The 27,825-nt window shown below is 40.9% G+C and overlaps 1 protein-coding gene across 1 annotated transcript in view; it reads right to left on the bottom strand.

The window, feature by feature from the left end:
- Positions 1-27,825, bottom strand: part of col13a1 (collagen, type XIII, alpha 1) — a 143,679-nt gene that overhangs the window by 35,363 nt on the left and 80,491 nt on the right. Inside the window, exons 7-20 of the mRNA XM_037783364.1 lie at positions 24,254-24,304; positions 22,121-22,156; positions 20,432-20,458; positions 20,098-20,124; positions 16,409-16,435; positions 16,269-16,295; positions 15,544-15,570; positions 12,422-12,463; positions 7,204-7,296; positions 5,590-5,631; positions 5,458-5,475; positions 4,876-4,902; positions 4,436-4,480; positions 1,732-1,758 (exon numbers count right to left, since the gene is read on the bottom strand). Coding sequence (XP_037639292.1) covers positions 1,732-1,758; positions 4,436-4,480; positions 4,876-4,902; positions 5,458-5,475; positions 5,590-5,631; positions 7,204-7,296; positions 12,422-12,463; positions 15,544-15,570; positions 16,269-16,295; positions 16,409-16,435; positions 20,098-20,124; positions 20,432-20,458; positions 22,121-22,156; positions 24,254-24,304 — 516 coding nt within the window. The remainder of the gene's footprint in view (positions 1-1,731; positions 1,759-4,435; positions 4,481-4,875; positions 4,903-5,457; positions 5,476-5,589; positions 5,632-7,203; positions 7,297-12,421; positions 12,464-15,543; positions 15,571-16,268; positions 16,296-16,408; positions 16,436-20,097; positions 20,125-20,431; positions 20,459-22,120; positions 22,157-24,253; positions 24,305-27,825) is intronic.

Raw genomic sequence — 27,825 nt, 5'->3', positions numbered from 1 at the left:
TTTCTCTTTATTATTAAACAATAAAAGCCTTTCCAGATCGCTGTTTCCTGTGGATACCAAAGAATATGCACTTCCCTTGAAAAATTTCCGCTTTTGATTTTTTTTCTTTTCCCCCCCTCCATCTGTCCATCTGAGGCTTAATGGAGAAAACACACACATGGCTGCAACTGCTACTGCCATGCTACTGTGGCCCAGAGAAGAGCTGTTGCAGGTCAGCTGGGACTGGGACTTGGACTCATCCATGTAGTCCACATAGAAGTGGACAGATATATCAATGAATAAGAGGGCCCAACGGAAGTATTTGGAAAACAAATAGGGGCAAAAAACAGACCCCTGAGGCACTCCATCGTTCAAAACAGCACCACCAGACATCTCATCAACGGAAATATTAAATAGGAGCCAAACCAATTAAAAATATAACCCAAAGTACAAGTGCACAGTGTGCATTCTTGCCAGGTAAAGCCTCTGGGATAGCACAACTAAACACTGAATTAAGGATCATAATACCGATCATAACTCCATGTCCTCACAAATGGATTAAAATTCATGACAGATTTCAGCAGCTATAAAATGCACTTTTGAATTGCCTTTCCACCTAGAGATACTACATTTGAACCAAGTTTAAATCATCCAGACTCCAGCGGCTACGTCTGTGATCTCGCCATGCATAAACAGACCTTGACATGCCACACACATACACAACTCCATGCTTGGCTTTCACGCTACCTTCATTCCCCTCTCTCCTGGGAAACCCCGCTTTCCTTCATCTCCCTACAGAGTGGATGGAAACATCAGCTCAGAGAAGCAGCGGGGCAGTAAAAACCAGACACGCCCTTTCAACCAGGGGGGAAATCAAAAGACTAGCAAAGGCTCAGGGGAAAAAGGGAGTACTCCTTCTTGACATGGACATGACAGAAGGAGATGTAAATCTTCGGAGAAGACGTCAGGGGCCTTCTATCATGTTGGTCCCTGGATAGAAGCGTTAAGTAGTCGCCTTGTAAAAAAAATTAAACAGTAGCCAGTGGGGAGATGATTTTTCATCCAGACCGAGGTCACTCAATGTTAATCCACTTTGATTTACGTGGAGACGTAAAGTTTATGATTACGTTAGCAAGAAGATTCTATGTGAGTGTATATATGGCGTTGAGATCTTCTATTCTTTCCAAAGAACTGACAGACGATAATACAGATACAAGCAATGCAAGTTCCCTTACTCTCTCGGTATTATTTAGCATTCACTTTTTGATGAAAAGTTTGAGGTTTTAGTCCCCAGAAGTGCAATTTACTTTCTATAACTTCTGGAGATTTAAACCATATCATCCAGTCCAGAGTTCAGACTGTGTTATTTAAAAATGATCCCACTTCTTAAGCAAAATGTTGGATTGGAAAAAATGCATTTGTCACAAAGCTGAAAACGAATTGTTTTTCTTTGCTCATGAAAGTTGACGTCTTGGAGATACACAGTTCCATGTATCTGTGTGTACTTCTGTGTATACAATTGGGCAAACTCCATCTACTAATTAAGAACATAAGATGCTTTTGAAGGATCCAGAAAAGAAATAGTAATTGATATTTAGAGAAGATTCTTTTGTCGAAAAAAGAAGAAGATCCAAATCAATAAAAACATCTACAGGTTGTTTTTGGGCCCTGAATAGAACATAGTAAATTGGCTGCAACTTTTATCGGCAGCTGTTCTTAATATTTTGTGACAGAAAAATGAAAACAATTTACCTTAATTCCATGGTCTCCATTAACTCCCTGTGAAGCAAAGCAGAGACAAATACGGTAAATGTAACAACTGACAAACAATCACAGCTATCCACTAGATGGAGCAGGAGATCCTCTATACGCATTATAATGAGCAGTGAGGAGTCAGTGTGTCCAAAGCCTCACAGAATGGATGTGCAAACTGAAGGAGCATTTGCATTTGCAAGTTGTTGTGCAACCTCTGGAAAAGAAAAAAAAAATCCAGACAATAGTGCCGGCCTCTCCTCTGTCCTTTTAGTGACCCTCAACTCAGTCGCCTGATGTGCTCATAAAGCTCATGGCAGAAAACAGAATCAGGGTTCTCGGCCGAGTTCATGGGAAAACAAAGTGAGACGGAAGGACGGTTGAAGTTTACAAGACAATAATCTGCACAGAAGCTCACAGCATCAAGGTTCCTCCAGTGGTCCCGGCCTCAAACTTCAGGCAAAATCACTTTTACAGAGAGTCATGTATATATACGGTGGATTTGTTGTGACAGAAGCAGCAAAACTCAAAAGCACTCAAATGTGCCCGCTTAGGACGACATGCTTGTCTGCAGAGCTCTGAAGCCACACCCAACACTGCTGAACAGAGGACTGTTTGCTTGTTTGTTCAAAGTTTATTAATAATTAACGAGTTACGTGTCCAAATTGCGCCAAAGTCGACAGCAATACACCCGCCAAGCGTGAAGTCGATCGGATGAACGGTCCTCGAGATACGCAGAGATTGCTCGCTTTATAGTTAGATAGAAATATCATGAGTTGAATCTTTAAAGCTCTACGAAAAATTCTTTGAGATATTAACAATAAATCGAATAAAAATAATCAAATAGGCTAATGCAAAAGGTGCCATTCTGTAATGACAAAAACCACAGAGGATCATCACCAACTCTGTAGTTCATCCATTTGAGACCGAAGCACTCTGCATTACTTTGTGGTCACATAGCCTGAGGCCTTTGCTACGAAGCAGGATTTGGGGTTAGCGAGGTATAACTTCAGGTTTAACCCTTAAGGGTTTTTTCCGTCCTACGACGGTGGATCACTTCTTACTGGGGTAGATCGCCATGGTAACTTATACTGAACACCTAACCTGCTCCGGAGCAGATAACAGATCATCTTGTATAAGATGCGTGTGCGTGCGGTCAATGCGTGAGAAAGTTACATTGTAACTTTATAAGATGATAATATGTTGATAACATATGTTGCATTTTCAGCTTGTTCCACTGCCCTGAAGTGGTCAATAATCAATAGAGCTTTAGCCTAAAAACTCTTCAAATCATTCATGAAAGGCTTCCTTCCACCTACAATTTCACTCTCACTAAAGTGAAATTTGAGCTTAGTAAAATAGTTCCTTCAACTTGAGTGAGACACTGTCCGACCATGATGTCTAGTCTCTGGCCTGCCACAGGGACAGCGGCCTATAGTTTCTTTTAATCTTCTTTTTAACATACTAACTTAATCTGAACTATTTTCTCCTTTTGTCATTTTTAATGCCCCCAAACTCTAGTCTCTAGAAATGCAATATAATGGCTTTGATTAGTGTAGAACAGTTGCTGTGTGTGTGTGTCTCTGTGTGTGTCCTCTACAGAGGAAGTCTGTTAAGCCATGGAAAAGGGCAGAAGGGCAAGCATGTGGGGAGTGTGGCAGGGATCGCTCACAGCTTCAAAGCCAAGGTTAGATCCTTTAAGCTGCCTTCCAAACAGCGTGTGTGTGTGTGTACTTTGTTCAACCCTGTTTATTCAATACTAATGCCCGGTGCACACTACAGCAGAATCAAGCCGATTTTGGGCCCGATTTCCCCCCCTGGCCCAGATTTTTTGATGGATCTAAAGATCATCTTTCCAGATATTCCTGTGGTGTGAGGTGTGTTAAGAGTGTTTTTTACATCCCCCCGATCGGTTCTTAAGTCCATGTATAGGATATCCTGTTGTGTGTGGGGAACCCCGAGGACAGCCGATGACGCAGTCACGTGTTAAAAACGATAACCAATCGAGAACCAAACTGACTAAAGAAGAAAGGACAACAACTGCAGGCATGGCGGCCGCGGCTAACGCAAACGCAAACGCGAAGCATAAAGTAGTAGTAAGATGGACCTCAGAAATGAGGACCACCGATTTGTGGCAACTACACAAGTCTTATTTTTATTTCTATTTCTCTTTTTTTCTTCATGAATTTTCAACATTAATCCTTCCTGCCCGTCGTACTCCATGTTTGTTTACACTAAAGCCATGTTTGATAGCGAGAAATTTTGCGAGATTTACAATATTTTGAGTCAAGACTCCACACACAATAGGAACACAACTGTTCAATTTGGGGTTGCTCACATTTTCAAAATCTGTTAAGATTTGAAGTACAGCCTTAAAGCCAGCTTTAAGGAGACTACCATACAATAACCCAACAGACACTTCACTCCATAAAATAAATGTCAAAACCATGAATGTGGCAGCAGATGCTACCTGCATCATTTTTGTCAGGTTATGGCCTTGGTAGTTTTATGATATCGCTTCTAAACAACTCCCAAAGCTTCATTTAATATGTATTTACCATTTAATAAATGGAAAATGGGGTGGGGGGAGATGGGGGAGAAATGCCACAGTCCTCACTCTTTAAGCTCAAACGTTTTTGTCATGAACCTTTGAGTGAAAAACAAAACGCCACAGTTAAACAAGAACACATAGAAAGTGGAATACCTTTGAGCCTTCAGGACCTAGTGGGCCAACATCCCCTTGATCCCCCTGTGGAGGGACAGAAGGACTTAGTCACAGAAAGTTTACTAACAGCAAACAGATCAAAAATACCAGCTTACTGCACACAGAGAGATAAACTCTTTTTCTTCTGAAAACAATAAACTGGATTTTTTTCAGCCAAATCAAAGCAACAAGAAATAAAACACAACTTCCTTCTGCCTCTGCATTAATCCCTACAGGTACTTGGAAACACATGACACATGAAAGTCCACCGTTACTGAGGGGAAATAGATGGTTTATGGCTTTATGGTTGTGATGAAAAATCCATCAATTTACTCAATGGACATTGTGTACAGTAGAGAATAAGTATTTCCAATCTAACCACATCTTGGATTCTACTGACCATATTCTTTTTCAAAAGTGAAACACAGAGGACAGCTCACCTTTATTCCTGGCACACCTGGCTCACCCTGGAGAGATCAAACAAAGTGTGTGCGTACAAAGTTCATATCCAGCCAGTGTAACAAATTCAGTATATCATATTGAAAAATGTGCAGAAAAGCAGGTGGCTGAGGTTTTCATTTGAGGGCTTCAAAATCACGTTTTCCACCCAGATGCTTCTCTGATGGTGCATGCTGCCCAGCTCATATATTACTGCTCATGCTAAAGTGAGAATCACTTCCTGCTGTGAGATTCAGCTTGTTTTCCATAGCGAGAGGCATTTACAGGACTCTGAGCATTTCTCTGACCTCACAATCTACATCATACATCATGCGGATATCTAATCCAATCCAAAGGAAACATAGAGATGTGTACAGTCGGTCTGAATATCAGAACAGCTGCATAGAGACCAAATGAAAACATCTTGACTCCATCTCTGTTTCATGTGGTTTGTTTTATTTGGGCCTGGCGGTGTTTGTATGTAATAACTCTGTAGAGTCACCATGAGAGGTCACAGTGATGCTAATCGAGCTTTTTTTAGAATTGTGATTTTGATGTTTGGACAAGAAGAGAAAGATGTTTACCTTCAGTCCCGTTAAAAGCTGCAGAAATGATGTAGAAATCACAAGAAGGTTAATGTCACTCCAACAAACGTTCACTAATGAGAAGATTCTGGAAAAAAATAAAGGTGGGGGATTCGCTGAACCGAAGCTTACCCTTGGGTCTTTTCCTGGTTTGCCTGGTTCACCGGGCTTACCCTGTATGGAAAGAGCAAACACTCTTTACACTGAATCGACTATACCAGTTCCATGATGCCATTTGAATTTGCAACTATGCCTTTCATAGTGACAGCCTGACAGTAAATTCTACATATTTTCCCACTAAATGATCACGTTTAAACCTTTATAAACTCAACAGCTCTACGTATTGATTGTCTAAGTGAAAACTGGCATGACTTTCACTCTGGAGTTATTTTTACTAACGACGTTATGTCATGTGACTATACTTCACCAAGTCCCATGACGTTACGTCCGTAGTTTAATTTCCATAACAAGCGCAGTTGGATACTATGCAAAAGGCTGCCCTGAGTGGCAAAATATGACGAGAAGGGCTGACATTGTGTCGAACAGTTCAATACAATATATTAATCAAGCAATAAGTCAGATGTTTCCCAGTCATAGTTACAATTTGGATGTTGATGTGAACGCTATTTACAAAATGGTAATTATGGTAAATCCCATATGACACAAATACGTCCACAGGGAGGAAACAAAGCCCACAACATAATGGAGAAATTATTTAAAAGTGGCCATCATCGAGGGATGTGTACTTTATTGACTGCCATTCTTAAAACAGCCCGGTCTCACTAAATGGCAAATGAATGACACGGCAATTTTGCGTGCAATAAGAAGGCTGTTCTTGCTTTTGGAGTGTCATTTGTACGCTATGTAATCTCTATTGACTGCATTGTAAACGCATCCGCTTAAATATGCTACGCTCAGAGCTAGAGACGTAGAATAAAAAAGGAGAAAGACTGCTGATGGTGGGAGGGAGTGAGGGGAGTTGGATGGGTCCAACGAACACAAGAATTTCAACCAGGAGACCGCTGTTTGTGTCCCAAAGTGTTGGTGAGTTATTTTGAAGTTACGTTAGGGATATTTGTGACGTGTTTTCCATACTTCTGTTACGTTGTTTCCATATGTATTTGACTTAGTTTACGTACTTATTTCAAAGGCCAACCTTGACGTTTTCCCTAAACCTAAGTGAGTGGTTTTGTTGCCTAAACTTAACTGACCGAAAAAACCTAAACCTAAACCTAATCCCCAAAGTTTTGTTGCATGGCGTGAAAATAACACACAAAATGGCTAAAATGCGTTCTCATGACAATGTCCTTGTAATTTAGTGCAATTTATACACCTTCCCATGTGGTCGGGTTGCAAAATACTGTAACACATGCGTGTCCTTTTCTCATGTTTTTCAACTGATACTCTCTTGTATTACTAATGCACCAGTTACATTTTTAACTAGGGGTTGTTGTTGTATACCTTCATTATATAGAGTATAAACAGAGTAGTTCCTGCCAAAATAAAAACTCAATAATCTGCTGGGGTTCCAATAAAGTCTTCTCAATAACATTAAATGAAATTCATGTACTTATTCTAAAGTGTTCAGTAGGAGCCTGTGGGCTTGGGGCTGAGAGCCACAGAAAGGGTAAGGAAGTCACAAAGAACTGAGAGACGGACACACACATTGTATGGCCACTGACACAGAACAAATGGGCTGATTCTGAATTAATTGACATTACTGGTTGAACTCAGATTGGGACTCACCGGTGGGCCACTGGCTCCATTCAGGCCGGGGGTCCCTGGGAGTCCGGGGGCTCCTGGAGGTCCCGGGGGTCCCTGCGCTCCAGGCTCGCCCTGCTGGGAGACCTCGAGTTACAACCTGCCGTGCTGGAGCACGCCTCGCCACACTGACCATGCCAACACAACAACCTCACACAACACCACAAATAACTGCAGTAGGGGGGGGGGGGTTGCAGGGAGGAAGGTTAGCCGGGGAGCAAGGCAAAGCGGTTATACTGTAATGCTTGAGATTCATTCTTGACCCTTGGAACACATATCTGGGATAAAATATTCCAAACTCAAGGTTTTGTACCATATCCAATAGACCTGGTCAATGACTTTGACTTGTAACTAGCTGCCAGGCCATTACCCATGGCCCCAGCATGGACCCTGTGTAGATGGAAGAGCAGGAATTGTCAGTGAATATGAGTTGACTGGAAATGATGTGATCTAAGTATGGAACTTCAGTCATCTAGTGAAGGATGGGGTCGAAATCATAAACAGTGTCCCTTTTTCAAGGACACGACCGGCATTCTTGATCTTTCTGTCAGCTGTCTGCTGACTTTAAGCCCTTCTCTGTAAATGGGGGTCAAAGTATCCAGAGTACCCATGAACCCCTGGACCAATAAGGGGCCTGGAAACCAGCCACAAGATGAAGGGGCCAACACATCGGTAACAGACAATATCAGCTCTCTGTGAACATGAGACCAAAACCGATCACAGCAGCAACTGAGAAGTGGTCAAAGTCATTGAGCAGGAGTCAGTGGACGGCCGCAGACAGATCAAGGAGGACATTCGCATCTGAGGCCAGAGTCCATCTTTGAACAGAGACAGGGGATATGATTTGACATGTTAAGTTACCAAAGGGTGGTACTTAAGTCACATGATGACTCCATGAAGTACCATTAGCTGACGGAAGCTAGTGAGTGCACTACTACCTTTGATTGGAGAGCAAGGCCCTGGGAAATATGTCACACTGATGTAGTTCTTTAACTTTTTTCACAAGCCACCTAATGAATGGTCCTGGATATCTTATTTTTTGTTGCCAAAGGTATTCCAGTTTATCTAAGTTTAGCTTTAACTGTTCATCGGGTAACAAAAAGAAGATGCAATTCGAGATCACAGAAACTTTGTGACAGCATAAATTATTATTGTTTGTATTTGAAAATGAACGAATGGAATTTTGACATTGATCTTTCCTGCGGCTTCTTTGACATAACGTGTTAATCTGCGTGTGTTTATTCTGAAGACTGCCCGCTGACAGCCAGAGCCCTGGGAGTTATCTCAAACCAAAGCAAAGACTAAACAAAATCAAATAAAGGAAATTTACAATGAGCACAGGATATGAAGATAATAAATACACCTCAAAGGCTGAAATGAATCTGTCTGGCTGCTGCACGTCCTGAATCTGCTCCTCCTTTGTTTCAAAACTATTTCTACTACTCATCTTTTGGACCTCATAAAAATCAATTTCTTGATTGCTACAAGACGATATTTTATAGAGAAGACACCTCCATATGGAAATGCATAGAGGGAAACAAGTTTGCATGACATGAAATTTAATGCATTTTGCTACTATACATGATTTATTTGCACATGTGGTGCGACTTAGAGCAGTTCCTATAACACAAAGCGTTGGCCTTACTTCAGTCACTCAGCAATCACTGTGTTATTGTAGGAGAACACACATGTACAGTAGCTCAGGACCAGAGAGCAGCTGCCAAGCTTCTATTGTAAGATAATGGAGAACATATCCATCCATATTAAATCCATATTTTATCATTCCTCCTCTGTGCTGCAGGGCAGAATGTGTCCAACATGATTCATGTCTCTGGACATGCTAGGCTTTTCTCAAGGGGTTACACACACACAGTTATGGATATAGAGCGCAGCTGCCAATAGCTGATAATAAAATGTGCTGTTCTGCACAATTTGACCATTTGAAAGAACTTTCTAGTAGGAAAAAAAAAAATCAGCGATAATCCTATTCTCATCATGATGGAAACCCCATTATATCAGATGGTCAACAGTGATTGGCTGATATCTGATTTATCTCAGGGGGGCAATAAGAACTGTGTTCAGCATGTAAAATGTAAAACAGCAAGTAGTGCTGATCTCCAGACAAGGTACAGTATTATGTCCTGGCACGATGCCAACTAGGCCAAGACTTGTTCAAGATACAGTTTATGGTAAAGAATTGGTAATGTGATCAGTTACAGAATAGAGAGATTTTTACAACCCAGTCTTCTAAAATAACATTCCCATACAATTAACCTGCATTCTCAATTACGTTTCGAGGTAAACATAATTATGTACGGTCGCAGTTTCAAACAGTTTATAACACATGGTTAACGCCTCATCCACACTGGGAACGTCAGGAGCGCGTGGTTGCGTCGCATGGTGGCCGCATGGTGGCCGCGTGATTCACGCGTCGGGTGTTCACACCAGCTGCGTTTCAGCTGCATTTTTGCTGCTGCAGCTGCTGCTGTTAGCTCTTTCTTTCTACATAGTTTGCCTTTCATAATGGCCATTTCATTTCATTATAAATATCATTTATATTTATTTTAGACAGAGAAAGGTTAAGAAACGTGGTAATTTGTAAATAATAGTAATAATCCACCATTGAAACCCCGTACTATAGTCATTCATGGAGCTCTCCAAGTCACTGCATGTTCTACAACACTGTCCAGCACATATTTCAGATTAAAAGCCTTGTGTTAACAAATGAAGGAATTCTGTCCACAGAAAAAACGCTTGAGTGTTTTTATTTTGAAATCAAAGCAGGAAGTGTTGATTTAAAAATAAGTCTTTACTTTTTTCATCTCCATAAGAGATTCTACAGATAGACATTGAAACTGTAGTAATGTTGCTGATATGATGTTAATATACAGTCAATAGATCACTTTCACTGTCTGTAACTGTGAACCACGCGCGGCACGCGGCAAAAATAGGCAAGACCTCGAATCTCTAGAAGAGACGCAGCTGAGACACGCTCCTGGCGTTCCCAGTGTGGATGAGGCTTAACATTGTAAATTGAAAGAAACAAAACAGAAAATTAAACAAAACTACTTTGTTAGGTTTAGTAAAAAAAAAAAAAGATCATGGTTTGGCTTAAAATGCAAAATTAAAATAAGTGGACGTTTACTTTTTGTATCACATGGGACACTAAGAGCGGTCTCCTGGGTGAAAGGCCTGTGTTGACCCATCCACCACTCCGACCTTCTTCCTGTACGTGGACTTCCGTGGATTATCATCACAAACATATTTGTGATAAATCAAAACTAACGTAATCCGCGACAAAATATGTTTCCCTCGAAACGTAATTCACAGTTTGGTTGTATGGAGCTGGGCAGACAGTAAGGGTGTTAGATGGGCTGGCTGTCCAACTTTTATGTGAGAGAGTGGAGTTTGTTTCCCGTCACAGCTGTTTTTTTTTTTTGTTTTTTTTTACACTAACTAGGACCTTTCCCTAACTCCTTCCTTAAAAACTTAACCAAGTGTTTAAGTTGTCTAACCTTAGCAATAGTTTATTTGCCATAACCACAATCTTTCCTTAAGGTTAAACATACCATAGTTTCCATGCACAGAGATTCTAGAACGATGGGACACAGGGATTTTGGAGAATCATCAATATCCACGTTTTTGACTGGAAATAGGATGGATTTTGCAAGAGCAAAATGTGTACATTTTTTTTTCTAATTTATATTTGTCACACTATTCATATTGAACAAATATGCAAAATATTCACTGTCAAGTTAGTTACCCATTTTTTTTCTATAATGCACACGGGCACTCAGTCTACATCATTTTTTAATTTAGGTGGTTAAAGGGGCACTAAGTCAGTGAAAAAGGAAACCTAAGTTACAAACTTGAGGTGTGGAGCTTGACAGGGTCTAACAAGAAGATGCCACCAAGTTGAATTATGGGAAATGTAGGATTTGGTAATTTTACGGCTTCACTTTTGACAGTTCTTTTTCAGTCTCTTTTGAGTCTTTCAACTTAATGTAAAGTGCAATATTAAGTCAGTTTAAGGAAAAGATGATGGTCTGGAATAAACATAAATGCTATTATAATCTGTTGTTCTTACTTTGTGCTTTGCAATGAATGTAACACTACTGCCTGTGTTGACCCTGAATGTTGCCACTGAAGGTAAATCACGAATGCGAAGTGTCTGTAGTTCTGTATGAAGATGCTAGGATTGTATTTTTTATTTTTTTTTATCAGCATTGCAGGATTGTGTTACCACAGGAAAGAGGTCCAGTTAGAATTTTGTGACTTAGTATTCATTTTAGTGATTTATCAGTGGATTGTTAAGTAAAATTTGTTCAATCTACTATTGATATGGTATTGATATATTTTGTTGTGCTCTCTTGCCATTGGCGGTTTGTGGTTTGCTCTGAAACCAGAACAAATGCAGCATTTTTGTTCAATTTCCTGTCACGCTCAACTGACAGAAAAAGGCCTTTCAATATGACTAAACATTTAGAAGCAGTATAGCAGCCAAAAGTTGGTTAATTACAGCATGACGGTGGAGGGAGGTTTTGGCGACGGATGATAGCGGTTGGCATCCACAGGGCGGGCAGAGAGGAGGAAAGGGGGCAAGTAGGGGGGGGGCAGAGAGAATTGTACCTTGAGGCGTTTTAGGATTAGAGGGCTTATTGGGGGCATGTTGCGCACGGTGATGGGCAACATCTGCCGGGGGGAAGAGTCACAAAGCACAGGTGGCCAGCGGTGCAAAAAGGTCACAGGGCAAAGGTCACCAGGAGGCCAGAGAAAGGAAACAGGGTAGAACCAGGATAACGAGGGAAGAGAGGGGGGGAGGGATATGGAGGAAAAAGAGAAATAGAACATCAGAGTGAAAAGCAAGGAAATGGGAGGGCAAAGGAAAGAAAAAAGGAAACAAGGCTGAAGAGAGGAAAGACAAAAAAAAAGGCACCGGCACAGCAAACTATGGGCTTGGAGTGGCAAGGGGATGGTTGATGTACCGTGATGCTTCTTTATTTGAAAAACATGTGAAAGCTTTCAGATTTCTTGGAGTCTGTTGGTTGCAAATCATCAAGCATCCCCTATTTTAGGATTTATGTACATCAATGTCCCCGTTAACAGTAAGCCAGGCCCCTAGATTGCAGCGGAGCTGAGGTGGGCGCCAGTCTTGCCACAAAGAGAGTACAGCAGTACAGTTACAGTGCACATCCAGACTTACTGTGGCCAAGTGTCCAACACAGGGCTGTACAATACGCCGCTTCTGTTGAGATGACCAGCATGATCAGATACAAGTTTAGGGACAGGATGGTGCAGGTATATGATCCTGCTACATTTCCCCCGTAGACACCAAGTAGAACCAGCTGCATATGACTTGCCTACTTTTTACATAGCGTACATATTTCCACAATTTGTTATAATGCAGCAACATTTAAAGTACCTTCACCCAATACCTGAAACCCCCAAAAAGAAGTATTCACTACTTTTTACTACTTTAACATACATATTTGTAGCTTCAAGTCAGTCTTGGAACATACTTCTTTTCATTGTGTGGTCAGTCACACTATATTTATGTAGATCAGTTGAAAGCCAAAAAATAGCATTAATACTATTTATATGGAAATATATACAAGAATGTTATGAGTAAATATAAGAAGGGGTATAAATGTAGGAAGTAGGCAAGTGTGCTGCTTTGTCCCTCACCATTTCCAGCTATCCACCACGACAAGTTTAAATGTATAGAAGTCAAGAGCTGCCAATATTAAAGTAAAATCATTTAATGAAATTCAAATTATATCATCTAACTATGTTAGAGTTATGTATGTAAAAGTCAGTTAATATTTTAATGAAATATTTTTTGTGTGACATTTAAAAAGAATAAAATAAAAATATGTTGTTTATTATAAACAGGCTAGGTGCAATAATAATAATACCTGTAGAAAACCTTTATTCTGTTATACCGTTTTCTACTATTCCTTTTCGTTGGTAGTAATTGCCTTTTTTTAGTTTTTGTTTGTTTATTCTTTTATCAGAAATTATGTGTGTGATTAATAAGAGACAAATATATTTAATGTCAAATTGCATAACATTGCAATAACTATAATGGAGTTGAAATTGAATTTGACTTTTTTTTTAATTTTCGAGATGGCACATCACTGAATCTTGAAAATAAAATTGTCACACTGTAATTTTTGTAATTAAATTTCGTCATACATGTGCACACACATGGATTTATTTATTTTTGTAATCAAATTCACTGATTTAATTTTAATATTGGCATCCCTGTGCTCCGGTAGTATGAACAATTACCCTTAAATCCAGTAAGAATTCAAAGAGATACTAACTGCATATTATGTAACATTATTTTCATCTATTTTTTAAAGATATATCTATTTTTATAAAGTGACTTAACCAAACCAGTAGCAACCTCATAACCCCATTGATCTTTCTTTTTTCTTTCTTTTTTCTTTCTTTCTCTATGGGTGGAGAGCCGAGGGTTGAGGAGTGCCTTGGCTCTAGGGCACTGGCTCTCTTTGCGGCACGACTTGGTGACCCAGTTATCTATCTGGGTGTTTGGTGGCACCCACAAACCTTCAACATCAGAGCCTGACTGGAGCGCAAGGCAGCCAGGGTTTTCAGAGGAAGATCCTGCACAAAGAGGCCCTACACACACCAGGGAAGCGGTCATTTCAGTCAGTGCTGGTGATGGTGGCAACAACAAGCCTTCATCTAACCACACACAAAAAGTGTCTCATGTCTTGTGAAGCCTGAATTCAAGATGATTTCAGTTTAAAGCGGTAGCTCAAACTGTTTATTTCTTTGCTTTCAGAGAGTAGGATGTTCCGGTCACTTATTTGTGTTAAGTACAGAGCTGGAGTCAAGATGTGGTTAACCTATAGCTTAGCGAAAATACTGGAAGCAGCTAGCCGGCTCTGTGCATAGTGAGAAAAAACACCGACTTAATGTCATGATGTGTCCTTTTGGTTTAGCTTTTATGTGAACACAAATGTAAAAATAGTAATTTATGATTTAGTCGTATTGGGGATTACAACGAAACCTGCATTATAGAGAGAACCCAAAACCACACATTGTAATTTTTACATTTATCTTTCTGTACAAATTAGACAAAAGAGATAATAAGTAGGTTTATCTTTTCACTTTTGGACAGAAGATAGCTGTTTCCCGCTGCCTCCAGTCTTTATGCCAAGCTAGGCTAATCACTCCCGCTTAGTACTCGCACACATGTGAGATAGACATCAATTTATATCTTACTCTCAGAAAGAAAGCAAAGAAGCATACTTCCCTAAATGTCAAACTATTCTTTTAACAGCAGTGGCTGCTGCTAAAATACATATAAGACAAAAACACAAGAAATATTTGCTGATCTTGCTGGCTTTGTCCTGAAATGTAAACTCTCTAAACACCACCTCCACCTACAGTAACCCCCCCAATCACCCCCAATCCCCAAGGGTCTCACTATAGGATGAGGCCTGGAGTTTGAGCAGACACTGGGAATGGACCTCCCATACAGACTGCTGCAGATGGCTCTAGATAGTGTATGAAAAACAAATTCAACAGGCATACAGCTTGTTAGAGTAGGAGGGGTGGGTGGGGGGGGTGAGCTTCCTTGCAGGCTAAAGGCATCAAACCCAGAATCCTCTCTGGTTCCTTCTTCCTCTTGACTTCCCATTCTGAAATGATCTGGCCTGAAGCATTTACTGTCCAGAGATTTATATCACACCACTGATAACGATTCATAAAACCATTTCAGCATTGTGCATTTCACTGTTACTTTGAGGGGTTTTTAAACTTGGTAGCAAAAAAAAAAACGTTAATCATCTTAGCAGGAGCAGTTTAAGAAAGGTTGAATTACTGGAAATGGACTTAAGCTATCTGAAAAATCCCCCCTTTACACCGGAGACTCTTATTCTTGGCACCCCACACACAGGCTCTTATCACGTAGTGCTCCGGCAGGCCGCCGGTAATTGCCTTGTTTTCTCTCAACTAGCCAAAACCCCAGAGACGTCGAGCCAAAGAACTGCGGAGCTCTGCATGTGCTACCCATCATGCTACCAGCCATTTGTCTGTCCGGCTTCTGTAGGAGTTTTTGTCTTCTTTCAACTTTCTCGTCTGTTCTGACATTATGAAACGGTACCTACATGTGGACCTGTGAGAGATGTATGCTAAAATGCTGTAGGATGGACAAACAGTACAGGTTCAGTTTGTGCCACAATATTAACATATATAATTACAATACAGGCAGGTTCTAATCACTGGTGACAAAGTGCTTTTTGTTTGAAACAGTAATGTGAAAGAATTAGCTCCACAATAGTGGTTTCATACCCGGTGACTGTAGTCTCCACATACGCCCTGGAGAGAAGAGAAAAAAAGTTTAATTAGTAAAAAGAAGAGACTGCAAATGTATATCAGAAAGTCTGTGTTACATATAAGTTGACAAGAGGTGTTGGTAAGACATCATATATAACATTTTGTTGACAAACAACAAAATGATAATTAATAATGTTTACTATTATTATTAGTAATGCTAGAATTTCTGTTATGATGGTGAAGAGTTAGGGCCTGTGTCCACATAGCATTTCTTTCTGAGCGCGAGCATCTTTTTTCAATTGTTTTGAATTGCATGCGGTCGCCTCGAGAAAAGGTGCTGCACCCAGCTTTTATTTTCTGAGTGCTCCACCTTTTTTGTGTGCAGCCACTCTGAGCACTTGTCGTTGAAAATCTATGAACTTTTCAGAAAAGTTTTGGCCGTGTCTGTCTATCCTGAGCTTTATATGTCAGACAGACGCCACTATAACGAAGACCGAGAAGCCCATACTGTATGTGGGAGCGGATCGGCCGGGCGGACGCTCAATGTTGCTGTTGAGTGTTGGGATTTTATCGCCGTACGCGTCATCTCCGACGGACCGTCCTCCTCGCTCTACGGCTGTCAGATTGAGTGGTTATTCACAGTAAATAAACAGGTAATTCTTCTTCCACCACGGCTGGCTGGTAAACTATAGGATGTGTTACTTGACCAAATTGTCAAACTACTGAAAACTATGTCTCACCTTCTCCCCTTTGGGTCCAGGTTCCCCCTAGAAAAAAAAAACACAAAACACAAACACAGGTGAATGAGATGTATAAGTGAGTGTTTAAACAGTTGCCTTAACAGATTAGCAGGTTACTACCTCAGAGGTCAGAAACTTACCGGTATGCCTTTACCGCCACGCTGACCCTGAAAGACAACAGCAACACAGTCAGTCTTGAATGTGATTATAAGGCGTATAGATTTGCAGCTTTGCAAAGAAATTCAACACAACTTAACACAAATGCCTCCAATAAATATGAGTGAAACGAGTAAAAGTGTCAAGGTATCAATCTAACTGATGAATTAGCTTTTGCAGGAGTCTATTCCAATTACTTGTTATGGGTGAAAGCGCTCACTTTGACTTCCCACCAGGCCCTGGGGTGTGCCCAGCGTATAACTGTCAGAGCTCAGCGACCAGTTGATTAATGAACTCAGGGAGAGGGCCCAGTAGAGGACACATCCAGTGCACCCCCATGCTGGTGACCCCACAGGCTCAGCAGCTCCAAAGCCACTTTGCGAAGGCAACAGCACCTCTATACATTTACCAGACAAGCCCTAAAAAGCCCTTTTTTAATACTCCCTGACATCTGTCAGGAAGGAGACTAAGAAACGGGAGCTCATTATCGAACCATTAATCAACATTAAACATTATTTCAACAGTCATAAGTTACTGGCGTGGAGTTCACTGGAGCTGTCCCCCCCTGCTTCAAAAAACAAACCCCCTGTCAGACCAAAAGTAATGATCTTCAAACAGAGGCGTGCGAGAAGCTACTGAAATCAGCAGTGGGTGTGATAAAAGCCAGAGCATCAACCTCAGCTGGACACTGAACTGACCTATACGCCACAACATCATTCAAGGAGAACAGAGCTCTGTTGTACTGCTAATGTGTATTGAAGCTGGAAAGAATTCCAGAGGAGGAACCAAAATGATCAGTTGAAGAAACTCATGGTTAAGGCAACATTAACATTAACATAAATAGTTAAGGTTTGACAACAAAAGTAGCTACTTGGTTAAGTTCAAGGAAAGATTGTGTTTAAGTTTAATAAAGAGGGGAGTGTTAGAGGTCTGTGACAGTACACACACTCCGACACGTTTATTTCACCCTCAAGGACACACTATGTCCTGCCAACCCTGTCTCTTACAAAATTACATTCCCATACAAATAAACTGCATTCTCAAATACGTTTCGAGGGAAATGTAATTCCTCCTGTATTACGGTCACAGTTGTAAACAGTTTTAAACACGTGGTTGTAAATTGAAACAAAACAAAACAAAAACACACTACAAAACTACTCGGTTAGGTTTAGTAAAAAAAATTATCATGATTTGGCTTAAAGCTTCAGTAGGCAACACAGGTTACGTTATTAAACTACAGACGTAAATTAAAATAAGTCAATGTTGACTTTTAGTTTCACACAGGACATAAACAGCGGTCTCCTGGGTGAAAGTCCTGGGTTTGTTTGACCCATCGATCCACCCTGACCTCCTTCCTATGCAGATTTTCGCAGACTGTCATTAGAAACATATTTGTTATACATTAAAAAACAATCATAATCCGCGACCAAAAACATATTTCATATTGCAGTTTTAGTTGTATGGGAGTGTAATTTTTAGGAGACAGTCCTGCGTTGAAACTGAACATTAACTTAAATAGCCTGTGGAAGCTGGAAATCCGCCTTCTTGCCCTGGCTCTGTAATATCTGTCTGAGTCAGCCAGAGTCAGTCGTCTTCAGATCATTGGTTACGAATGACACTGAAATGGATGGTTTCACTAGTCCTGCCTTACCGCCATGATGCTCATTATATGGCTAATGAAGAATCAAGTGATTTGGAGGATATAGTAAATGTAAATGGCGAAGCAAATGTTTGAGGCATTAAATGTCCTCAAGCCTCAGTAAGCACAGTCTGAAACCCCTTAAGGCCCATTGCAGTTAAGAGTTTTATCCACTAACCCTGATTGAAAGCCAGAGTGTGGCTAACAGCTCCCATCTGTCTTGGCCTTGTCCCTGCTGCATGCAACCCACTGTTAGCCCATTACTGTGTGGCATAAATCAGGCCACCACTCTGTTTTTCTTATAACTTTTGTGGGTACAAAATAAACAGGCAGCTCAAGTGACCTTAACAGCAGAAGAAGGTTCTATGCAATTATTTCCTATTTTGTACGGAAGCCCTGAAAAGCAAGGGAGAAATTAAAATATTTTAGTGATCCATTTTTTTTTTTTACCTAAATTGTTTTCTCTCCTGTATTTATAACTTAAAAACAGATGGAAAATTATGTTTTGCAAGGATAATCTTTCTAAGATCCTTTTTTTTTCACCTGTGAAAACAGGTACACAGGCAAAAAAAAATTCAGGCTCATTTTTCTAAGTAACAAACTAATACCAAACCAGGATTTAGATTCTGACAAACAGTCGACCTTTGACTGAATGAATGAGGAAATAAAGCAGCGTGTCTGGCTCTGTAAGACGGAGGACACAGAGAGAAACTGACAGCGAGCAGGTTGGATTCACAGAGTCGGTTACCACGGTAACCACGGTAACTGACCAAGAGTTGAAGTTACCTAAGGAACTGAAAACCCAGAGGCCCCTTTCAGACCCGTCATTGACATGCGTCCTGAGTGATTCGAACACAAGTGGACAGCTCCGAGTTCGTCTGTTCACACCTGGCATTAGAATGCGTCTCCACATGCATCCTGAGTGACCACTTGTGATCCGATCTCACTTCCCCGCTCTATATGCAAATAAACACGTAGTAAACACACGGCTAATACAGCAGCCGTTGTGACGTAATATTGCATGAATGTCAGTAGTAATATCCAACATATTCATGATTTGGGTACATTTTGTCAACATCAAAATAAAAGGTTATTGTACCCGCGGTAACAGCGGTACAGAGCTTCAGAGTGCTGGGAATGAGAGAGGGCGAGCGGGCGGGCGGGTGTCAGCCCAGTGTAAAGCAGCGGAACAAAAATACCGACACATCTCTAACAGTATGATAATAATGCACTTCGCTTGCCTAGTCTGATAATCTGTTAATATATAGCCTATAGATAAGATATATTTTAATAAAATACATTCGTACCAACAGGATACAGTAGAGCACAGAGGCTGTTACCATGCTGCGAGGCAGACAAACGCTCGCGTCTGCCCGTCTACTCACATGAGCAGCACAGTGAGACCCCGCGAAGGTGAGTAGGCGGTCCATAATGTGGCTCACTACACACTGCTAAAAGAATGTGGCCATATATGGCCCAGACCCAGAGCTGTCCACTCGTGATCCGATCATTGAGGACGCATGTTAATACCAGGTCTGAACAGGGCCAGAGTTTCCCTCGTCTCAGGGTTAACATACTCAGAGGTTTCATTAAAGCCGTTTTCTGACACAGACCTCTGGAAGAAAACATGAATGAATTATTCCTATTTAGAACACGGGGTATTGGTGCACTCTGATGGTCGAAATAAGTATTACAACAACAATGGGCGGATTTTGTGTAAAAAGAATTTCACCTGTTTTCAAATAGATAGAAAAAAAGTAAAAGAAATGGTCCTGGCATAATCTTTTTTCACCTGTTCTTCAGTCATACACACAGGAGAGAAAACTATTTAGATCTAGAAAAATAGATCACCAGAATTTTTTTTTCTCACTGCCTTTTAGGGCTTCCGTATATTTGCTTTGGCTTGTTGGTGCAGATTTCATGTAACATTCCCAAAATATATATCCAAGGTTTTATGGACTCAAATGAGTGCTTGCCCGGCGGTAATGGTATTACAGTTCAACTATGTTTGTGACAAATTGAAGGAATGCTTACCATGTCTCCCTTCTGTCCGTTCTGTCCCTGTATGAACATTAAAAACAGTGAGTGCAGGTGGTATAACAAAAATAATAATAATGATAAGCTTAACAGATGCCTCCACTTGATTTCCTTGGAAAAAGTTCTTAGAAATATCCACAGCATTTTTAACGCCCACCCTATAATAACAGCAATGACACTAATGGAGATTTTATTACAGTAATGACCATAATCATTCTTAGCTTAATTATGCTCATTATCATCACAGAGTGCTGGTTGGGTTCTGGGCACTGAAGAAGCACTCAATTACTCAGTTATTTCACTTTTTGACAAGAACTTGGGGGAAACTCACAGACGTGCCATCCAACCCAATTGGACCCTATAGGATAAAAGAAGGAAATGTTTATGAGTACATATGGAGATTTGAGTACATATGGAGATCTGCAATTGCATCACAAGTGACTGCACCAACAGCTGGTCCCATTACAACATCAGGTGGAAAGCCGTCTATTTGCCAATACTCACTAACTATACTGTATAGCAGTTAATTAAATAATGTTTGCAAAAGGAGGTTACGATTAGCCCAGATTCAGGATTGTCCCATGCATCATGGGCCTGGATAGGCATTCCACACAACTCATAAATGTCAGTCGCTCAGGACCTGATGAATTCAGTTGCAGGAGGAATGTTGAAAACACTTCTTAGTGACTTTTATGGTGAGGGACTCGGAGTAGAGCCGCTGCTCCTTTGCGTCGAAAGGAGCCAGCTGAGGTGGTTCGGGCATCTAGTAAGGATGCCCCCTGGGCGCCTCCCTAGGGAGGTGTTCCAGGCACGAACAGCTGGGAGGAGGCCACGGGGAAGACCCAGGACTAGGTGGAGAGATTATATCTCCACACTGGCCTGGGAACGCCTCAGGATCCCCCAGTCAGAGCTGGTTAATGTGGCCCAGGAAAGGGAAGTTTGGGGTCTCCTGCTGGAGCTGTTGCCCCCGCGACCCGACCCCGAATAAGCAGTTGAAGATGGATGGATGCATGGACTTTTATGGTTGCTACCTACCTACCTTGGGTGAGTGTAAAGTAAAAATAAACTTTTCTTCTTCACGCACCCAGTTTGAGAAGAGTTCAGAAGCCCTCAGTGGACGATTAGTCACCATGACATCACACATTGGTTTGTGGACTACGGTTTTGAAGCTTCGAGTTTGCCGTTTTGGCCGTCGCCATCTTGCTTTTTTGGAACCAGTAGTGACACGAGAGGGTGGAGCTAAGTACAACCGAACGCTGAATAAGACATTTTTAGGGGACCAAAATGTTACAATTTTCATGAACTGAGAGGGTTCAGAGGGTTCAGTGCCTGACATGTTTTGGATGTGTGAAATGTCTATCCAGGACTGTGTATGACAGTCCTCCACCGGGACTACACTGCAATGTCTTGACATTGTTTTGTCTTCCAAACTAACAGGTTGTAGCTTGAGAGGAGAGTAAGCTCCATTAAAGTAATCAAGCTGTTTGTTTTCATCTTTGTCATTTAGCTAGTGTGCACATCTTGATACAGATAGCAGCCTACGAAACTTCAGAAAAATCTAATAAACCTAATAGATGAAAATATTTTCAAGCAGAATCTATGTAAGTATGAAGAAATTATAGGAACACAAAATTTGACTTTAAACTTAAAGTGACTATTCACTATTTTACTTACTTATACTTATAACTATGTATGTAATAAAGAAGTAATAATTAGCAATTGGTGGTGTGTCATTTGTCAGCTGATTAGTCACGGAGAGTTCATTTGGAAGGTAATCAGATATCTAGGAAGTAACCATTCATTAGCATATCATCTAGAACTCGATTCTAAATTCACTTACAATCTCCTATCACTATATATTCAAGAGTTATTCACAAACTACTCGTTCCATGGTAACGACTAAATATTTTGTGATTACGCTTCGCTGTCTTTTGCTTATTTAAGTAAAATAAAAAAATGTCCCGCTTTCACACAAATCATTAAAGCATCATTTAGCCTGACAGACACGGTCATGACTTACTGGAAAGCCTGGAAATCCTCTTGTCCCAGGTTGTCCCTAAAGAGAATTGGAAAAAAAACAATCAGTGTGTTTGTTGTACATCTGAAAGTCTGACAGAAAAAAAACTGCTGGAAGCAGGTCAGTGGAAGAAGATACACTTCTCTCCCCCTATCCTCCACCGCACCGAGCTATTTGTTGAGTACCGACATTGATTTTGACGCAAAGAGTGATTCTGAAGACTCTGGGGAATACATTCAGAGTGTGTTGAGTGCAGGTTCTCTCTGCACAGGAGGAAACTGGACGCTGAAATGGAACACTGAATACGAGCTCAATGAGTGTATTTCAATAACAATTAGCCAGCTTACTTTAATCAGCAAAGCTTTTCTACTCTGCTTTTCAAACCGGTACAAGACATTTAATATCCCCGGGAAAAAGGAGTGACGGGAAAGTAAAGATGTAGGGAAAGACAATGACAAGGAGATGAACGTGACTAATGACACAGATTGTCTGGAGGTATTTACAAGGAGCTATGAATGGTTTCTGACCCTAGGGATGTAAAGGACAGACATGGGTTCATGTTTTTTTTTTATTTTTATTTTTTTTTATAATTTGACAAAAACAAGTTGACCTTGAGTAAAAAAACAAAAGTTTTGTCGAACATTTTCCAAGATCAAGAATGAACTTTCATGCTTAACATTTACGCAAACATGAAAAAGACGCTCTCTCCACTGACGAAGACCTTGAGATGCAGCTGAAAGCTCTTGAAAAAGCAAGTAAGTGCACTTTGAGGTAAGTTATTTTCTGTTTTGGCAAATTTCTAAAGTCAAGAATTAATATTCATGCTAAACTTTTAAGCCAATGCAGAGGAAAAGTAGACCATGAGATGAAATTGCAAAACGCTACCAAGTGGACCTTGAATTTCATTTTTTTTACTATTTTATTACTATTCCTAAGGTCAAGAATTAACTTTCGTGCTCAAATCTAATGTCAACATGCATGAGTTCTAAAACTAAAGAAAAATGGAAAAGATCTATCCATTGATGAAGACAATGAGATGTGGTTGAAAGTTCCAGAAAAGCTTAAAATTTAACATCAAGAATCGCCTTTCACACTCACTGACTTTCCGATTTTGCATCAAAAGTTTTCATGCAAACATGCATTATTATATCACGCGCATATATCCATAAAATGACTTCTTTGCAGCCCATAATCAAGCTGTAAGGTTTTCAACCTTTTCTCACAGTTGGAAAATATCTTCGCACTCATCCATCCAACCAGATGACATGACAATGTGGCGAAGAAGTCGGGAGCGCTTGGCTCGCCTCAGCTGTCAGTTCCTCTCATTTTCCCTCACCTCTCTTGAATTAACTCCCTTGTTCCATCTGAGATCACGACCGGAGTCTCTTATGTCAATCTCACCTGCTGTGTCAACTAGCTTCTATAAGTGTGTCTGACTGACTGGCCCTCGAAGTTTGGGACTTGGCTCCTTACTGCACAGAGCTCCCCTCCACAGCCTGTTATTCATTAGAAATGCCTATTATCATCTAGGACGAGTGGGCACACACAGGTATAGATTGTAAGAACCATCGATTAGAAGAACAGATGTGTGCTCCACTTAAATTGGCTGTAGACTTTTAGTGGCATTTTAATATTTAAAAAAAAAAAAAAAAAAAAAAAAAAAGGCATACTATGCTACTTATTAGGCCACAATGTCCTCCTGGAAATTAAAAAGGAGAAGAAAAGCAAACAGTAAACTCATTTGGCTTCATAACAAGAGTCTGGATAACTAACATTGAGCCCAGTTGGACCAGGATGGAGTCTCTCGCTTTGCTTCCTGATAAAGCAAGCATGACTAATTATCCAATGTATGGCCAAATCACAGTTCCTTGCTACAATGCTGCTGTTTCCACACAGCCTGTAATTATATAGCATTATTCTATCATTTGTGGTGCATTCATGTGCTTGGCTGGACTCTCCAATTGTCTAATTCAATCAACAGAACTGAAAAGTCTGTTGCTGTTTAACAACCTAATGTGTTAAGCAGAGGTCTACTACAATGGTAGATAATAAAATAAAAAGTCTTGGTGTGCAGGCCGACAGCACTGATTCAAGGTAAGAGGTTTAATGGGTGTAGGGAGAGGTGAAGACACTTACAGGAGGTCCTCTTGGTCCAATGATAGACAGACCTGGCTCGCCTGGAGCTCCCTGTAGACAGATAAAAAGAGAGGAAGAAACAGGTAGATATTATTAGAAGAAATTCAGCACATCAATGTGTTCCTCCAAAGGTACATAGCTGTAGCGTAGGGGCAAATCCATTCACTAGCATCTGTTTAGCTCCTCTCAGACAACCGGTGGACATGCATAGAAATGTAAAGCTCTGGTCACACTATAGAAAGTTGATCTGCTTGATCTCATGAAATTGGTGGTGCTAGAAGCTTGGTGACTATTCGTAGGGTTAGATGGTTAATGCCGTGGCCACACTGGGAACGTCAGGAGCGTGTGACGGCTGCGTTGCGTGGCGGCTGCGTTGCGTGGCGGCTGCGTGATTCACGCGTCGGGTGTTCACACCAGCTGCGTTTCTGCTGCTTCTGTTGTCAGCCCTTTCTTTCTACATAGAGTTTGCCTTTCATAATGGCCATTTAATTTCATTATAAATATAATCTATATTTATTTTAGACCGAGAAAGGATAAGAAACGTGTGGTAATTTGTAAATATTAGTAATAATCGAGAATTAAAACCTTGTACTATATTCATTCATTGAGCTCTGCAAGTCACTGCATGTTCTACAACACTGTCCAGCACATATTTCAGAATAAAAGCCTCATGTAAACAAATTAAGGAATTATTTCCACATAAAAAACACTTTAGGGCTTTTATTTTGAAATGAAAGCAGAAAGTGTTGATTTAAAAATAAGTCTTTACTTTTTTTCATCTCCGTAAGATATTCTACTGATGTCTAGACATTGAAACTGTAGTAAAGTTGCTGGTATGATGTCAATATACAGTCAATAGATCACTTCTGTTGTTGCTGTGAACCGCACGGCTCACGTCACAAATAGGCGAGACTTTGAATCTCTGACATGCAGCTGAGCCGCAGGTGAGACGCATGTCTCACGCGGGCCGTGTGGCTGCTCTAACCCGTTGACATGGACGCCGAAATAAAAAACAACGGGTAATGCAGCCGCTACCAGCTCCTGACGTTCCCAGTGTGGCTGAGGCTTAACTGCTTTAGCTAGCCAACAAACCGCTAACACGCTAGCCAGCCGGGAACATGCTACGGCTATTCCATGCCACAGTGGCTTTCCAAGATAGTTGTGTCATTATTGTCAGTTAGCAAGTCAGCTAGCTTCATTTTCTGAACTAGTAATAAGTTAAATGGGCACTCCACCAATTTTGCACACCGAAGGAGTTTTTTGAGGAGTACCACTCAGCCTGTGAAAACTGTTGTATAATGTCTTCTGTGGCTCCAAAGTCTACGAAAGTAACGCAGATGATGTCATAGGGATCTCATCAGGGTTATCACACCTTGGACTGGGACAGGATATAGTGCCAGTTTTATAAAAATAACTTTTTTTTATCATATTTGCTCAAAGTTACCTACTACATCCACTACAAAATCGCACTCCTTCCAGGAGTTTATTCATGAGGCATATCGACCTTTTATGACCTTTTATACCCCAGCGGAGCAGGGTTATAAAAACGTAGTGTGGCATAGTTAAAAGGCTTCCTCTGTTTTGGACTCTGAAGACAATTTTCTGTCAATCAACATTAAACAACTCATGTGTCAAAGTTCAACCAAAGTCTAACTAGCATTGCTCCTTTGAGCCAAATCTCTGATTGCAGCGATTCCGTCTTTGATTTGCGTCCACAATTTTGCTTGAATTTTTTGCTGTTTTTGTATGATCAGGCCTCAGGTATTCAAATTGACTATCACTTTCATCCCAGACTTCATAACTTGATAGTGTGACTCAAAAGATCAGCAGTGTTGCTATACAAACAGTGGAGTACCTCTGGGCTCTGGATTTGGCACAGAATAGTTGATTTGCACCGTGACAGCGGTGGCCTTATACCCTCCCCTGCACGATCCCACAAACCACTGAGGCCAGACTGGCCAACTCAGGTTTCCAGCACTTTCCCTTATTAGCTTCTGTCGTCCTGAAGGGAAACCCGATCTCAAGGACATATCTGATGGTCCCAGTCATCCATCAAAGACAAAGGTGATTCTAAATATTTCTGAACAAATGTCTATTTTAGGAGGCCAATGATTTGTTTTCTCACTCTTGGCTTGATGACAGATGAATCACTCGGGGGCCAGAAGGCGAAGGTAATGATGGATAAAGAGGGTTCCTGTCATCTGAGGCAGTTTTCAGTTACTTCCTTGGTTTTCTATAGTTTTAGTATGTTAGACAAGTGAAGTTCTACAGATACACTCGTGCAGGGATTGGATTGCTTTGATTGCAAGAGGTCAAGGTAACAAGGCAACAGTTACAATCACAACTAAAAACCAGGACCCACTCAGAGCAAATACACCAAAAACAGTAAAACCATGCTGTGGAATCACAAGCAGACAAAACTATGTAGATCTCATTTCCCTCTAAATGACATTTTCTCCAGCCCATAATGAGTAGGGTGTCCATCTGCTGTGGTTCTTTCACAAACCAATCCATCATGTCTTTCTGTTTTTTCTCTCTCAGCCTGGCTCACTTTGCCAGTCTCTTTGCCTTAAGCACCCTCCCACAAAACCCACAGAAGCCATTTGTTTGAAGAGTGCAGTGGAAAAGCTTGTCTTCACTTATTCTCATTGTGCCTGACACACTCTTCTTTTCCTGGGGAAGATGCTTCCATTTTAGTTCGATGATCTACAGCCAAGTTTGCTGTGTATAATTCCTGTATTTCTTCATCCTCTCTGTCCCAGCAGCTACTCTAAGAGGCTAACCGCATGTGGGACAAAACCCGATCGTACTATTACAATTAGTTCCCTGCCCAGAAATAAAAAGGAAACCAATAGATTATTTTGGCTGCGCATCCGTAGAGCGGTCCAAATAGCCGCCACTACATTGTCAGGTTATTTCTGTTCTGAGGCTGAAAACTACTTTTGCTTTGGCTGGCTGTCAATATTAATAAAGATGCTTGGCTAATAACCACACTTGTCGTTGTGATATGACAGTCGAGAATGTGCTGAGTGTTTCCCCCTTTTTCTCTGAACACCTACACATCACAAATCACGCTGCATTTGATGAGAACAAATCTGTAAAATCCGCTGTTTCTGGCTTTGAGACAGCTGATAGATGGGGATGTTATGATTGCTTTAGCAAATGTGGGGAGTCAGTTTTGAAGGTGGGGGGGAGGGGTTCAAATTCAACAGGCACATGCATTTGTAACACGTCGAGAACGTGAAACGGGATACACTTTATCAAAGCTCCATTCATTTTTCTTTTCTTTTTTTCTTCACCAGCTAAGTTGCTGACATTGGCTGTCTGCAGTTTGGTACTCTGTCAGTGCCCTTCGGCGTGTAATCCCGACGCACCGAGGCGCTCTTTAGCATCTGTATGAGACACAAACTCCTAACTAACTCCAATGTAAACCCATCCGGGTCATTATTAGACGCACAGAGCAACTAACGAAGTATAAAGAGCGAGAAAGTCAGCATATGACAGATGGAAGTGGAGGTTGGATGGGTCAAACAAACACAGGACTTTCACCCAGGAGGCCGTTGTTCATATAT

This window comes from Sebastes umbrosus, chromosome 10, assembly GCF_015220745.1.
Source record: "Sebastes umbrosus isolate fSebUmb1 chromosome 10, fSebUmb1.pri, whole genome shotgun sequence".
Taxonomy (NCBI): domain Eukaryota; kingdom Metazoa; phylum Chordata; class Actinopteri; order Perciformes; family Sebastidae; genus Sebastes; species Sebastes umbrosus.
Note: the sequence above shows the minus strand (reverse complement) of the source record. Positions and strands in the feature narration are given on the sequence as shown.